Below are 16,081 nucleotides of genomic sequence, written 5' to 3'. Positions count from 1 at the left end.
ATGTATGTATGTATGTATGTATGTATGGGACTAGTCAACTAAACGGTACAGCTCCTACTAGTCGATACTGATAACAATAGTCGATTACACGACAGAAAAAAAAAAGAAAAACAGGATTTTCTCATTCACATTACCATCATTTTAACATTGCATTTAAAACATTTTAAATAACAAGTTAAAATAAAACGTTTGAAAAATAATACATTATTTTTAAAAGTTTATCTGGGCGGAAACTAAATTTTTACCTCAGACCTCACATGCGTTTTCTTCGTGTCGGTTGCGGTGAGTTAAAAAATGACCATGCGAAAGACGAGAAGGTGTGGGATTATTTTGAATTAGAAGGAAACGGAAAAGTTTTGAGTAAACTGTGTAATGTCAAATTGTCTTACAATAACTCTACTGGAGCGATGCGTAATCATATTCAATACAGGCACGTAGGCGTTAGCTTAGAGCAGTGGTTCCCAACCCTGGTCCTGGAGGTACCCCAACACTGCATATTTTGCACGTCTCCTTTCTCTGACACACCAATTTCAGGTCTTGGAGTCTCTACTAATAAGATGATGATCTGAATCAGGTGTGTTTCATTAAGGAGACATGCAAAACATGCAGTGTTGGGGTGCCTCCAGGACCAGGGTTGGGAACCACTGCTCTAAGCTAACGCCTACGTGCCTGTATTGAATATGATTACGCATCGCTCCAGTAGAGTTATTGTAAGACAATTTGACATTACACAGTTTACTCAAAACTTTTCCGTTTCCTTCTAATTCAAAATAATCCCACACCTTCTCGTCTTTCGCATGGTCATTTTTTAACTCACCGCAACCGACACGAAGAAAACGCATGTGAGGTCTGAGGTAAAAATTTAGTTTCCGCCCAGATAAACTTTTAAAAATAATGTATTATTTTTCAAACGTTTTATTTTAACTTGTTATTTAAAATGTTTTAAATGCAATGTTAAAATGATGGTAATGTGAATGAGAAAATCCTGTTTTTCTTTTTTTTTTCTGTCGTGTAATCGACTATTGTTATCAGTATCGACTAGTAGGAGCTGTACCGTTTAGTTGACTAGTCCCATACATACATACATACATACATACATACATACATACATACATACATACATCATATAAGATGCATTTGGTTGAGTTACACTGCAGTAAAACACTTCATTGTAGGCCTACTACGGTGATTGTCTCTTCAGTGTGCAGCACAAACAACAATGGAGAATATTAATAACTATGACTGGGACTGGGTCATATACATAACATTATAATGAGAAGTTCACTATTATAATAAAATGCTGTGAATTTTTAGAGTTCGCTGCGGGATTACGAACATTGTGCGTAATTCTACACATTCCCACAGATTTTGCGATTATAAAGCGAGAAATTCCCGCAAACATTTATGCACTAAAGCATGTAGGTTGAATCCAAACAGATTATCAGAGCAGATCAGTCATTTTAAAACTTTCTGTGAGATGGAATTTCACAGTGTGAGTGATTGGGATTGAGTGGTACCTCGTCTTCTCCCACTCTCAAAATGCACAAATAGCCTCACATCCATAATATCCACATTGAGTTTGCTCTGCAAGCGAGCTGCACGTTACAATACAAGACTAGCGTGCGTTTCAGACAGTTGACAGAATTGTCACTCGCACGTCATTTTAAGTCGTCAATTTAAACATTCAAACTATTTTAACCCATAAAGCACTCGCACACTCTCTGAGACGGTCTTCAATGCACTCCCATCCAAAGCGCGCATAGCTGCCTCTCAAACAGCTCATGACTCTCAAGTGCCAGATTGAGTGATTATATACAGTGGGGCAAAAAAGTATTTAGTCAGCCACCAATTGTGCAAGTTCTCCCACTTAAAAAGATGAGAGAGGCCTGTAATTTTCATCATAGGTATACCTCAACTATGAGAGACAAAATGAGAAAAAAAATCCAGAAAATCACATTGTAGATGTGTGTTTATTGGTAAATTCCTCGGTAAAATAAGTATTTGGTCACCTACAAACAAGCAAGATTTCTGGCTCTCACAAACCTGTAACTTCTTCTTTAAGAGGCTCCTCTGTCCTCCACTCGTTACCTGTATTAATGGCATCTGTTTGAACTCGTTATCAGTATAAAAGACACCTGTCCACAACCTCAAACAGGCACACTCCAAACTCCACCATGGCCAAGACCAAAGAGCTGTCAAAGGACACCAGAAACAAAATTGCAGACCTGCACCAGGCTGGGAAGACTAAATCTGCAATAGGTAAGCAGCTTGGTGTGAAATGGTGGCTGACTAAATACTTTTTTCCCCACTGTACATATAGATTTATAGATTTTTTTCAAAATATTAAATAATATATTACAAATATTTAATTTATAATATTACAAAAAAAATTATATTGTATATAAAGATAATGATTCTGAGAAAAATTTAATTAAAGGGTACATTTGTGCTGAGAATATAGTGATCATCTCGAATAAAGTTCAAATTGGAAATGTTAGGTTATATGCCATCCTGTTTCACAAGCATCAGTGAATTATGACCTTTCCTCCCCTCTAAGAGACATTGAGTACGCTTACATGGACATCAGTAATCTAATTATTTATCTTATTCTGAATAAGACAATATTATGATTAAGGTTTTTACATGAGTTGCTTTTAGAATATTCCTTTCATGTTCCCGTTTTACACGTTATAGTACATAAATCGATTAATGGCGCATGTCATTATGTTCCCACACGACGCCATCCGACGTTCTCTCCTAAATTTCACGTATCAACATACAGTTTGTCTTCAGCACCATATACAGTTTAGGGTGTTTCATTTTTAATTTTACGAAAGCTTCAAGTGCAGTTAATTATTTGCCATGCTATACGCAAGACGATGACGGATAAAAATGTGCCTTCTTGAAGTCCTGCTCTTTTGTTTGCCGACAAATGGTTGACCACTGACGTGTGTGTATCCTGTCGCAAAAAGTCCTACACAACAGTGATAGTATGATTAAGGTGTGTACATGTTTATACTGCACTTCAATAATGAGACTAAAATAGGAATACTCCACATGTCTTAATTCGATTTCTGTTTACTTAGAGTATGACTTTAGCCGGATTAAGGTAAATAAAAATCTCTGTTTACATTGTAGATTCTTAGAGTATTGTCTTAATCGTGTTAATATTGGATTGTTGTTGTCCATGTAAACGTACTCTTTACCCCTCTTCCACACTCTTAAAAATAAAGGTGCTTCACGATGCCATAGAAGAACCATTTTTGGTTCCACAAAGAACCATTTAGTCAAAGGTTCTTTAAAGAACCATCTCTTTCTTACCTTTTTGTAATCTGAAAAAAAATTTTTTTTCAGATTACAAAAAGGTAAGAAAGAGATGGTTCTTTAAAGAACCTTTGACTAAATGGTTCTTTGTGGAACCAAAAATGGTTCTTCTATGGCATCGCTTGAAGAACCTTTTGAAGCACCTTTATTTTTAAGAGTGCACCAAGGCAGTTTGAGTGCTGGTTTAGAGCCAGAGCCTAGTTTCAAATCGTTTCTTTGTCTTTCGACACCCAAAGCACCAGCTCCGAACCAGGAAAAGTGGTTCGTAAATAGAACCAAAACATTGCTGTTCTAGAAGTAAGAACCGCTTGCGTCAGGGGCTGGGGACGAGGTTACCGTGATCAACAAGATGAACAGAATTTTTGACTGCCATTTTTGAAATAGCAGCTAAACACGTACACGTTGAATTCACCATGTTTGGATGCCGATGAAGATTCGCAAAGCCATGAACATCAATAGCAATGCAACGTCCACCATTGTTGATTGTGTGTTTAGGCTTGTTCAGGCTGCGTGGACCGGTTGGTGTGCCGCAGGCGTGATTGTAAAGCAGACGACTCTCTTTATGCTTTTGGATCGCTTTTGCGGTAATTTGGTGTCGTGCACCGATCGGTCTGCATGGTGCCGATGCATCTCGAACAAGCCTGTTGTGTTTGGCGCTGTCGCGCTAGTGTTACTGGGAAAGATGAGACATATTCAGTGACGTAAGACCTGGCTCTATGGTGGCTCTATAGTCCGTGGAAAGGCAAACCGGTTCTTAGAAGGCTCGCCAGTTGAACCAACTCCGAACCGGCAATAGCACTGGCTCTGAACTAACACCCGGTTCATGCTGGTGGAAAAAGTGTAATTGAGGAAACCACAAGCACTTTTCAACAATTAAACAGGTAGACACGTTTTAAGTCAGAGAATGTTGAACTGAGTTTGTAATACATTTGACACCGAAACACTTCATAGGAAGCTCTGTTCTACCCAATATCTACTCTAGCACAAATTTATGCCTTTTTCCTTCAGGCGTCCTTGTTTGACTGGCCACTAAAAAACACCAGCAAAATACTGCTATCCTAAATACGTTTTCACTTTGACAGCTGCCATCTGTCATCTTTATCCAAGCAGTGTGTCGGGTATAATCCACACAGTTTGACATGCAGGACATTCAAGATGTTCATGGTTGTATAGTAAAGCCAGATGGATGGCTTTACGAAGTCTAAGAAATATTAGTTTCCTCTTTTTATTCATATGGATTTTTTACTCTAAACAGGTTTCCAATTACAATTTGAACTCAAGCGGACAATAATTACTGTGACCTTTGACAGCATCTTGGAAACCACAATTTCAACCACACAAAACCGCTATTTCATTAAATCACTGAATAGTTTAAGTTATGCCAAGCTAACATTGCCCTCTGAAACCATATTCCATCTTTTCTAGATATGAATAGTTTCTTTTATATAAAAATGAGTTAATATAATAATAATTAATAATGATGATGATAATAATAATAATAATACATTTGATTTAAATAAATATCTAAAATATATAAACAATATACACACACACACACACACACACATGTTTTTGTTTGCATTTAAAGTGGACTGAATGTGTCCCAACTCATAAATATAAAGTGTTATTTAACATTTAAATAAATTTTTTTTAATGAGTTGGGAATGCTAGTTGCGTTAACACTTTTCTTTTTTGGCAACACTCCACTTTAAATGCAAAAAAAAAATTTCAATGTAATGTGTGCATATATAGTTTATATATTTAAGAAATTTATTTTAAAATGTTTATAATAGTTATCATTATTACTATAATTTTTTTATTATTATTACTCTATGAATATCTAAAAATACAAACTATATATACTCATACATATGTTTTGTTTGCATTTAAAGTGGACTGAATGTGTTGCCAACTCAAAAATTAAAAAATAAATAAATAAATTTTACTCAGCACAGTAATGCAAAACATCAACATCAGCTAAACAAAGAATTTCAAAGAATCTTCTCCAGAGAAAACTACCACCAACACCTCACCACAGTACAAACCTGTTTTTTCGGAAAGCCTCAGGTCATTCTGGTGTTTACATACACAAGGCAATTCACTTTTAACAAAGTAACAAGTAAGTGTTGACAGCGACCTGTTTTGCCTCGACTGAGCTGCTATTCACACCCAAAGAACACAGTGACTTCTCACACCAAACCTTTTGCATGTATGGAGGTGCCCCCTTAAGAACGTCATAAGTGATAGCCTACTTATTAGACATGACAGGGAATGGCAGCATGGTTTATAAAAACACCCTATTCATAGCAGCTAAATGGGGAAACACCTTTCCTCCAAAGACTTTTAAACACTTACTGGAAATGTGAAATGCAATTTAATTTGGTTGAGACCCTTTATCAGTAAAACGAGGACAAAAATGAACTTTGATACAGTCTGTAGGGCAATATTTGTGTGATGGGATAAACTAGCCATCAATGTTTGATGAGTGAATTTGCAGAGCACAAATGTTGGTAGCCTGCCACCGGTTTTATAGGCCAATTTGTGCATCTCCCATCCATTCCACAGGGAGCTATTAGAGCAAATGAAACTAATTTTACTAAAAACATTTTCCACCACACTTCCTAAAGCAGCTCACATCCTCCATAATTACAATAGAGCATTGCTTTATTAATCCCAGACAGCCAACGATGAAGCAGAAATTAAACTGACAAGAACCTAAACAATGCATTTCAACAATATATTTAAGGATGCAACAGTTGCTTGTATCAGGAAAACGAATCCATGAAGCCTGTGTGCGTACGTACCGGTGGACTTCCATTTTTGAAGACAGGGTGCATCTTTCATTCAGTATGAAGCCGGACACCTTGCATTGTGTTGCAGACTGGAGCTGCATGGCTTCCCCCGGCTCCGACGCTGAGGATTCGATCCCGATCACACTCGCCTATTCATCGCGTTCCCCCTATTCTGAATGCATCGGTGATTCATTATTTAGAGATGGGCGCAAGTCAGCGGTGCTTCTCCATGCTGCTTGCGTACACAATCCCGCTTTTCACAGTGCTGGACGGTAACCTGGCAACAGGCATTTGAGTGCTCACAGTTGTTAAAGGAGATCACGTTTGGGAAGATGAAATTGCTACGCGGTGTTAATACTGCTCAACTGAGCAGGCTTTTTCCCGCCCTGCCTCTCTCTCTTTCTCTCTCTCCCCCTCGCTCTGGTCTTTCCTACCCCCACCCTCCTCTCTTTATTCTGTGCTGTTCCGTTTCAATAGTGATTTATCTTTGCTGGCTACGCTTTGTTTTGAAGCAGCATGTGCATGCAGGCATCTGTGCAGAATGAGGTAAACATTATTTCAAATGGAGGACACGCAGAACCCTAAATATTTAATGATTGAGAAGTAGCTTTGAGGTAATAAAAAAAAGAAAGAAAACTCTTATTTTTGGCCTTATGTGACCTCTCAGGTCACAAATGTACTTTAAAGGGGTCATATGACGTTGCTGAAAAAGGACATTATTTGGTGTATTTGGTGTAATGCAATGTTTATGCGGTTTAAGGTTCAAAAAACACATTTTCCACACACTGTACATTATTGTTTCTCCTCTATGCCCCGCCTTTCTGAAACACGTCGATTTTTACAAAGCTCATCGGTCTGAAAAGCGAGGTGTGCTCTGATTGGCCAGCTATCCAGTGCGTTGTGATTGGCCGAATACCTCAAGCCACGACGAAACACACAGCGTCTCCAAGACATGGCGGCAGTAACAATACAACAGCGAGAATCAAAGTTATGCCTTCTTTCTTTGCGTGAACATTTGGGCGGCATTATGCAAATCTTCCCACATCATGACGTAGGTATGTGGGGGCGTGTTAGAACGAGCCGTTTTAGGTAGGCGTGGTTGACTCTTTTATAAAGAACATCTCTTTGGATTTGAGACTTTAGTCTTTGCAACTTTAGTCTTTATGCACCAAGAGCTTGTAACACTCCAAAGAGAAAGGAAAAATTGAAAATCGCATCATATGACCCCTTTAAGTACTTATGTAAAATGTGAGCGCTTGGATGGGAACAGACCTCAGTACTGAAGGGGGCACTGGAGTTACCTTCAGATGTCGTGCCGTTAAACCAGATGTGTTAGAATTCAATTAAGTTACAATACTGAGTTTTTATTTTCAAAGTGTCTAGGGCTGGACGATATGCTTGAAATTAATATCAATACTAATCACAATATTTTATACCAGGAAATGTATTGCACATTGTTAGACCTCAAGAATAACTACTAAATAATAAAGCAATCTTTTAATTTACGGCGCCATGACATCAGTTTTATTTTTTCCCAAATTTTGTGTTTTCTATTTTATTTTTTTCTGGATTTTTTTAATTATTATTATTATTATTATTATTATGAGATGTACACTTTTATGTGTAAACATCTCTGTCATCTTCTCATCATCTTTTAAGTTAAACCAAACTTTTATTTTGTCATGAAGATCTTTGAGTTTGACAGCAGCATACTTTTCAGCAACTTGCACGATCATCTAAATGCAGGCCAAATATAGATAATTACTCAAAAGTTTATTAGCGATAATTAATTTTTTCAATAAATATTGATTTATCTCCCAGTACTAGTAGCTCTGCCATTACAGTAGCTGACCTAAAAGAGTAAACTTAACATAGAAAAAGACAGTTTATGTTACTATGAAATATAGCGCCCCTCATTTGATACCTTTTGTTAGACAACACACAAAACTGAGCTTTTAAAGTGGACTGAATGTGTTGCCAACTCAAAAATTTAAAAATAAATAAATAAATAGACCCCTGATTCCTGAACAGTAAAATAAAACTGGAGAAAACATGTGACAGATGCACTCTGAGATCATGTGGTTTGGTGTATGGCACAGACCTGTGGTTTGCGATTGCCTGGTCTGTCTCCACAGGGACAGATGGGTGTGAGTGACAGGCCAGGTGTAGAATAAGGGTCTTGTCATTTTTGAGGGTGGGGCTGACTGCACAGACGCCTGATCATAATGCACGGTCACACTCCAAGTGTCCAGTCTGTAAACTCTGCAATTAATCACTCAGGCGCTGACGCTAGGACAGCGCCGGTCAGGGACCCACCCCAATCAACCATCACTGACAGGGACGAGCTGACAGCAAGAGTAATCGATATGACTTTGGTGCTTCTCAGCAGGGCTGTCAAAATATCAAACTTTCAGTAGCCAATACCAATTGCAATACCACAGCTAATATGCTAATATACAGTATAATACTAACATAATAATAATAATAATAATCCAATATTAATAAAAAATAAACTATTTAAATAAATTATTATTACTATTATTATTATTATATAACAAATAGTGTATTTTTATTATATAATAGCATATTGTCTGTGGTGTTGAAATAATAAAAATGTTTATTACTAAAAATCATTTAATTTATTATTACCATTGTTATTATTTTTTATTAATACTATTACTAAAGTTTTACTGTCATTATTATTATAAATCAGCCTTTTTATTAATTATTACTGTTATAATAATAATAAACTACAGCAACAATAATACACTTGTATAATAATAATCATCATCATCATCATCATCATCATCGTACTTTATTTTATTACAATATTGACAGTGGTGTTTAAATATTAAAATAACAGTACTAATAATTAACTAATTTAATATTAAAATATTTTTTATTATTACTTTATTACTATTACTCTTGTTATTTTTTGTTACTACTAATATTAATAAGTATTATTACTATTATTAATATTAGTAGTGGTTGTAGTAGTAGTAGTATGACTATTATTAAATAGTACATTAGTACTATATCCTACAATATTTGAAGTGTTGTTGAAATATTATAATGTGAATAATTATATAAATACTAACAAATCAAACAAAATTCAAACAAATGGCATGTATTTCAAGCATCTCAGCTGCATTTACACGGTAAGGACTAATAATGCATCTCTAATAATGCACCTTACTGCTCAACTTCATATATAGTATATTTTGTATATAGAATACAAAATTACTATCTGGTGTATACTGCCTCAACACTATGAAAGCAGTTGCTGAAAGCAGGTAATGCTCACTCTCATTTTCCATTTCATTGATGGAAAATGCACAAATATTTTCAGACCAATGAATGTTATTGCACTCAAGCAAACGTGCAAGTCAAGCACACTCACAACAGACTCTCACGTTTAGAGAGCAGCGCAATTATGCAGGAATAAATTAGCTACTATGGCTCTGAGAGCAGTAGGCCAACATGCTACCGACTACAACAGCTAACGTAGACCTTTGGAGTCTCACGTAGACAGCAGTTGGCATGCAACATCCCAGATTTGTCAGGCACTGAGAGAGCCACCTGCAAGCACCAGGTTCCAGCGAGTGGGTGGTGCAGTCGGGTCAGGCTGAGAGTGTAAAACCTTGAGCCCAGCATCGGTGGAACACATGGTGCATGGGAGGATGCATGCAACACCTCTGCTTATAAACCACATGTCCGCAGGAGGCCTGGCACTGCCGCTTCAAGCTTTATGCCTCTGCAGGCGGTGGCAAAACAGTCATAGAGCCAGTCTGGGCTTGTCCCTTTCTGAAAAATACTTTTGACACTATATGAGTGTCCTCTTTTCTCCAAAGAAAGTCATAGTGGTTAATCAGATAAGTGCATAGAAGGTTTGTTAATTCTAGAACTTCATTACTTAAAGATGGACACTTAAAATAAGGCTCCAAAATAATAATGTGTTCGTTTTACCTGAAAGTATGAGCGCTATTGTGTTATTTGGGATGTAAATATTTGCCAAGTCAATGACTAGATTCAATTACTTTACTATATTATAATACAACAATATGACCATGAGACTTGGTCAGCTTGATTCCAACTAAATCGATACTTTTAGAGCAATTCATTAATACTGTGCCAATAAAAAATAAACAAAAATAATAAATAAATTAGTTAATTAATAAAAAAAAAAAAACATTGGAAATCTGGATTGAGTAAAATTTTATTTAAAAAAAATAAAATAATAAATATAAAAAATACATTGGGTATTAATGTACTAATTAAAAATTTATATTATGAATCAATGCATTTAAAACTGTGATCCAAATTTTTAGCCGTTCAAATCTGAAATGCAAAACCATGTGAATGCCTTTACCTTTACATATGCAAGCACTCTATTCTGCCCCTAGCAACAACCTCGCAGCATGCAGCTATATTCTAATACATGTGACAGCAGAGAAAGACAGACAGACAGACTGACTGACTGCTAGGGTCTGGCTCCAAGGAGCACTCAAACCATCTCAATGTCACATGAAAGAATCTTTACACAATGCTACAAAAGGCATCAAGCATTCATTTATTCTTGTAGCTTATTCATGGTTTTGATGTCATGATTGCTTTACACAAGACTTTTTTTTTATTTGAGTTATAACTTATATTTCAATGAACTCAATTCAACAGTATAACCCCCTAGCAGTAGAAAGACCATGAGTCATCTCAAGTAGTGAGGATACGACTCATCCACCCTTAGACTAAACAGAGCTCAGAATAGTGCTGACAGCAGAATGTCCTCACACCAGCACTTACAGGGAAAAGCTTGCGAAAGGTTAAGAGCTCACCAACAGATTACCATATATGATCACTACTAACCAGCATGATAGAGAGTCAAGATGTCATACTGATTCATCATTACTTTGTGCATAGTTTCACTAAAGAAGAGAATCATGAGGTTTTTAACAAATCTGGTTTCAATTTCAGCTTGCATCCAGAATTTTAAGTAGAACTGGTTCTGAATAATAATGGTTCTTAATTTTCACTTTCACTTCAAAAACAAGAGGATGAATGAATACTGTGCCCTTCAAATGTGCAAAAAGAACAGCAGAAGGCCACAGGGCTCTTGTGTTCTCTGCACTCTCAGAAGCAGACAGACAGAAAAATCCCCAGATCAGTACCACACATCATCCTCAGAATGACAAATGGAGGGAAGTAATGCGGCACTAAACACATTCACTCGTTCTTCCCCAAACACACAGGTTTTACCTTGTGTACAGAGCCACGGCATCTGCGACTTAATGGCAAAAATATGAGAGGTCACGAGTTGCGATGTTAACCTTACAGACGATTGCACCGGGATGCCAGCTATGCCGAGGGGTAGAAAGAGACTGGATTAGACCAAGGAGGACAGGCAAGGAATTGCTAATGATTTACTGCAGCACAGACACACAGACCCATACAGGGCATCAATGTCCCAAACAAACACATAAGGCGGCTCCAGGTGACTTATTCAGCAATCACTTCAATCAGCTCTGCAAACTATAATGACTGCACATGCCAGATGCCTGCTGCGTCACAACAGAATGTGTTAAACAGTAAACCAACAGATTTTATATTTAGACCCTTGCTAGCATATATAAATAAATGCAGCTGAATCCTATTATATAATATCACAAAGCCAAGAAATAATCTACCAAAGACAGCACGCATCATTTCGAAACATTTAAGCACATAGAGGGAATATAAAAAAATATAGCAGGATTTCCCTTCCATATATATCCACTTCAAACATTGCAATGCTCGTTATAACGTTTGTTGACTCTACAATAAGTAGATCCACCAGCTAATTCAACAGTGATTCAACAGGAATATAAAGAAGCTACCGCAAAAACTGAATTTCAAACAAAAATGTTAAAGCTGGCTGTGCACTTGTTTCTCTAGCACATAAGATCTATAGGTAAAATCAAAAAAGTATGGAAGCTTAAAGGGGTCATATGATGTTGCTAAAAAGAACATTATTTTGTGTATTTGGTGAAATGCAATGTGTTTATGCGGTTTAAGGTTAAAAAAACACATTCTTTTCCACATACTGTACATTATTGTTTCTCCTCTATGCCCCACCTTTCTGAAACGCGTTTTTTACAAAGCTCATCGGTCTGAAAAGCGAGGTGTGCTGTGATTGGCCAGCTATTAAAACGTACTTACAGAAGTCAGAACAGCCGGCATTGTAGTCTACTCTCACAGGATCAGGAAACAGTCCTCCATAAAATGCGCTGGACACATCTGAATATTTGGGTTGAACTGCTCTGGAACAGTGTTGTAAATACAACTTAACCACTGATTTCTAGTCGTGTTCTCTTTTGGAAGGCCAAACAAAGTAGTTTCGCTTTCACAATGAAACACAGCGTTACACACGGCGGGCTAGAGTGAGGAACGGCCAGCGGGCCTTCAGCAACCACATGTGAAGACCCCGGGCTGGACTCCGCTTCGTCCACGGTGAAAGCCGATCCGGCGATCCACAGCACAAAGTTTATGTATTTCCTCAGCGACCAGCACGGATCAGCTCTAGGCATGACGAAGTGGATATCATCCTCATTTTGAAGGCCAAACAAAGTAGTTTCACTTTCACAACGAAACACATAGCATCTTCATGACATGGCGGCAGCGGCAACAACAATACTACAGAGAGAATAAAAGTTACGCCTTCTTTTTTTGCGTGAACATTTGGGCGGTGTTATGCAAATCTTCCCACATCGTGACGTAGACATGTGGGGGCGTGTTAGAATGAACCGTTTTAGGTAGGCGTGACTGACTCTTAACTTTTATAAAGAATATCTCTTTGGATTTGAGACTTTAGTCTTTGCAACTTTACAGATCTTCTTTATGCACCAAGAGCTTGTAACACTCCAAAGAGAAAGGAAAAATTGAAATCGCATCATATGACCCCTTTAAACACAAATGTGGGGGGGGGGAAATGAAATAAATACACTTTTTTGTGCACCTACATTACACACCAAACAAAAGCATCAGGGGAATTGTAAACACTTGTAAATGTAAGACCTGTGAGACTTATCAAACAGTAACCACTTTGACAGAGGTGACTGTCAAATATAAAATTGAAAACAAGCCAGTTGTATTTGTAAAGTGCTTTTCACCATGCACATTACTTCAAAACAGCTTTACAGAAAAAAAAGTGGCTTGGTACCCCAAGTGACAAAAAGGCAACAGTGCCAAGGAAAAACCTACAAATCACACAACACTGTGATACTGAATAAACTGTTTCGAGCTGTATATAGAAAAACCTGTCCCTGACTATACAGCTGAACTCATTTACATAGACACTGAGGAAAAGAAAGATAGAAAAAGAAACACCATATCTGTTGCTAATTTATTGCTGAACACAGGAGTACAGTTCAGCAAAAACATCAAAACCCAGCTGGCTGTGTGGGTAGAAACTACACCACGAAGACTATTAGAATCCATTGATTCATTACACATGTAAGGATAAACACATTACCAGTAAGAAAGGTCTGTACTATAAAAATATAATATGCCTGATTACGTCACAATGACTTTCATTTGGCCAAATATGAATATTTAAAAAAACGAATTGTACCATTGCTAATCAAATAAATAAATAAAAATGACTAATAATAGTATGATGATGATGATGATGATAATGAATAATAATAGTTGTTAATTCATGATATCTAATTAATTTTATTATTTTAAAAAAGTGTCATTGATCCAAGTATTATACTGTCCATACTGTATAAGCTACTGTAACACACTGATAAGTGCTCTCTATTTTGGTGCTCCACACCCATCTCTGGGCTCAAAATAATTAGGTTGGTCCCTCCATTCATAAAAAGTGTCATTGATCCAAGTATTATACTGTCCATACTGTATAAGCTACTGTAACACACACTGATAAGTGCTCTCTATTTTGGTGCTCCACACCCATCTCTGGGCTCAAAATAATTAGGTTGGTCCCTCCATTCATCCTAACTTTAACATAAGGTGGTTGAGTTTAATATTGACTTGCTGTTATGATAATCTCAAGTCACTTTTACCTCAAATTATAACCTAAGCAGCACAAGCCAGAGGGTACAGTTTATATTTACTCAGACTTCAGAGAACACTAAGATTAGTTATGAGGAAAGACATCAAGCGTGATTACATTTCCATATGTTCATGATACAGATATATCCAGAATTAATTTACAATAAATCCTCTACATGTCCACTAGATCTTGAGGGCCTCAACCGACCACTTTCTTGGAGACTTACACGTCACGTGTCATTGCTGCGTGTTCCAAACCTCCACCCACAAAAAGTCTTCCTACTCCTGTCTGCTCCTGTTCTCCTCCAAAGATTCCTCTGAGCCTGAGGTGTCGTCGAAGCTGTCAGATGCCTGACAGGTCTGTGGGACTCAGAGACGAGGCTGGGACAAGCTTCGCCGTTAGGACCCCTCCCTCAGGGCTAAATCAGGCAAGCTGGGCAGTCCCCTCAAGAATGCCCCCTCTCCCCAAAATAAACCTGCTGACTGAAGAGTGTCATGAGCTCACTGATATTTTTTTTCTCTTTCTGCCCATGTCTCTCATTCGTTTCCCAACTGGGCCAGTAGAGCAGTGACAGTTCATTTACTGTCAATTAAAGCAAACTCAGATGGGATGATATACTAAGTCTAACAAGCATGAATGATGACTGGTAGTTAAAAAAGTTATGCTTCCATGAAGGTCACAAAAGGGCTGCAAACCACAGGCTTTGAAATTAATGCAATATTAATGCTGATATGTCATAATAGGTCTTGGTCAAGTTTAAATCCTTCAGAGTTCATATTTCACCTCTGAAATGCTCCTGTTGTAACAAGAGTCACACAAAATTATGAATGGGCTCCCTAATAATTTGGAATTTGAATTTAAATGGCCACTCAGCACAGGACGTTCATGGACAGACAGAAAAAGGAATTCACTGAAATGTAATACAAAGTAATGCATTCTGGGAAATAAATATTCTTCCACACTGGTACAGAAAGGTTAATTGATTAAATACAATATCTGTCTGTCTGTCTTTTGTTCGTTTATTCTATCGTTCTGTCTATCTGTTCCGTTCATCTGTCATTCCATCCATTCTATCCATCATTCTTCGTGTATGTTCATCCTATCTATCTAATGTTCTGTCCATCTGTCCTATCAATTGTTCCATCTGTCCTTCCTATTAAATCTCGTGGTCGACCAATATATATTGCCAAAGCCAGTATATCGGTCAATATTTGGCATTTTTCAAATATCGGCATTGCCCGATAAGTTTTATTTTTTTCTTCTTAAATTCAAATCACAATTCTGCATCTTATTTTCTACCTCGATTCAAATTCAGGAACTGAGTTGGAATTTAAAAAGACATTCTCAATTCAGTTCTAAACAGTGCACAGTAGTCATCTTTGCTTTCCAATGTTCCAAGTGGTAATAAACAAGAGGCCCTCAAGCCTTAAGGTCTATTTCCTCTCAAGTAAGTAACTTTAGCATATGTCGTAGTGATGTAACTGGCAGACAAGGGGTCAATCCTTCAGCCTGTGGAGGCTTTTCTAAAGTTACCATGGAGAGGAGCTCTGCGGTGAAATCCAATCCTCGAAAGAGAACACACAGTCCACTGAAACCAAACTGCAAGTCTGAATGAGCCGAAATCCAAACAGAGGGCCACTATTAAATAGATCCCTTAAAATACGGACAACGCTGTATCTTTCTCCAAGCTAACCTTTCAATCCTGGCCATTTGTTGAACTTGTCTCTATGGTGACTTGGCCCGTCCATCCATCTGAAGAGATGGGACCGATAGACGTGGAGGGGATTGGAAAGAAAAGGGAACAAAACTTTTGCTGTTCTCAGACTATCTGGGATTTGGTTGAAACATTCAGAAGGACAGCCAAAGTCAGTTTCTCCACCTCTGGTTTGGAAGAGTTGAGAGATCTTGTGGCGTT

At 37.5% G+C, this 16,081-nt stretch overlaps 1 protein-coding gene across 1 annotated transcript in view; it reads right to left on the bottom strand.

The window, feature by feature from the left end:
- Positions 1 to 6,480, bottom strand: part of LOC107601525 (protein enabled homolog) — an 84,753-nt gene extending 78,273 nt beyond the window's left edge. Inside the window, 1 exon segment of the mRNA XM_016293757.1 lies at positions 6,125 to 6,480. Within this exon segment, the coding sequence (XP_016149243.1) occupies positions 6,125 to 6,217 (93 nt within the window). The 5' untranslated portion in view covers positions 6,218 to 6,480.
- Positions 6,481 to 16,081: the final 9,601 nt, after the last annotated feature.

This window comes from Sinocyclocheilus grahami, unplaced genomic scaffold, assembly GCF_001515645.1.
Source record: "Sinocyclocheilus grahami isolate Dianchi unplaced genomic scaffold, SAMN03320097.WGS_v1.1 scaffold306.1, whole genome shotgun sequence".
Lineage (NCBI taxonomy): Eukaryota > Metazoa > Chordata > Actinopteri > Cypriniformes > Cyprinidae > Sinocyclocheilus > Sinocyclocheilus grahami.
Note: the sequence above shows the minus strand (reverse complement) of the source record. Positions and strands in the feature narration are given on the sequence as shown.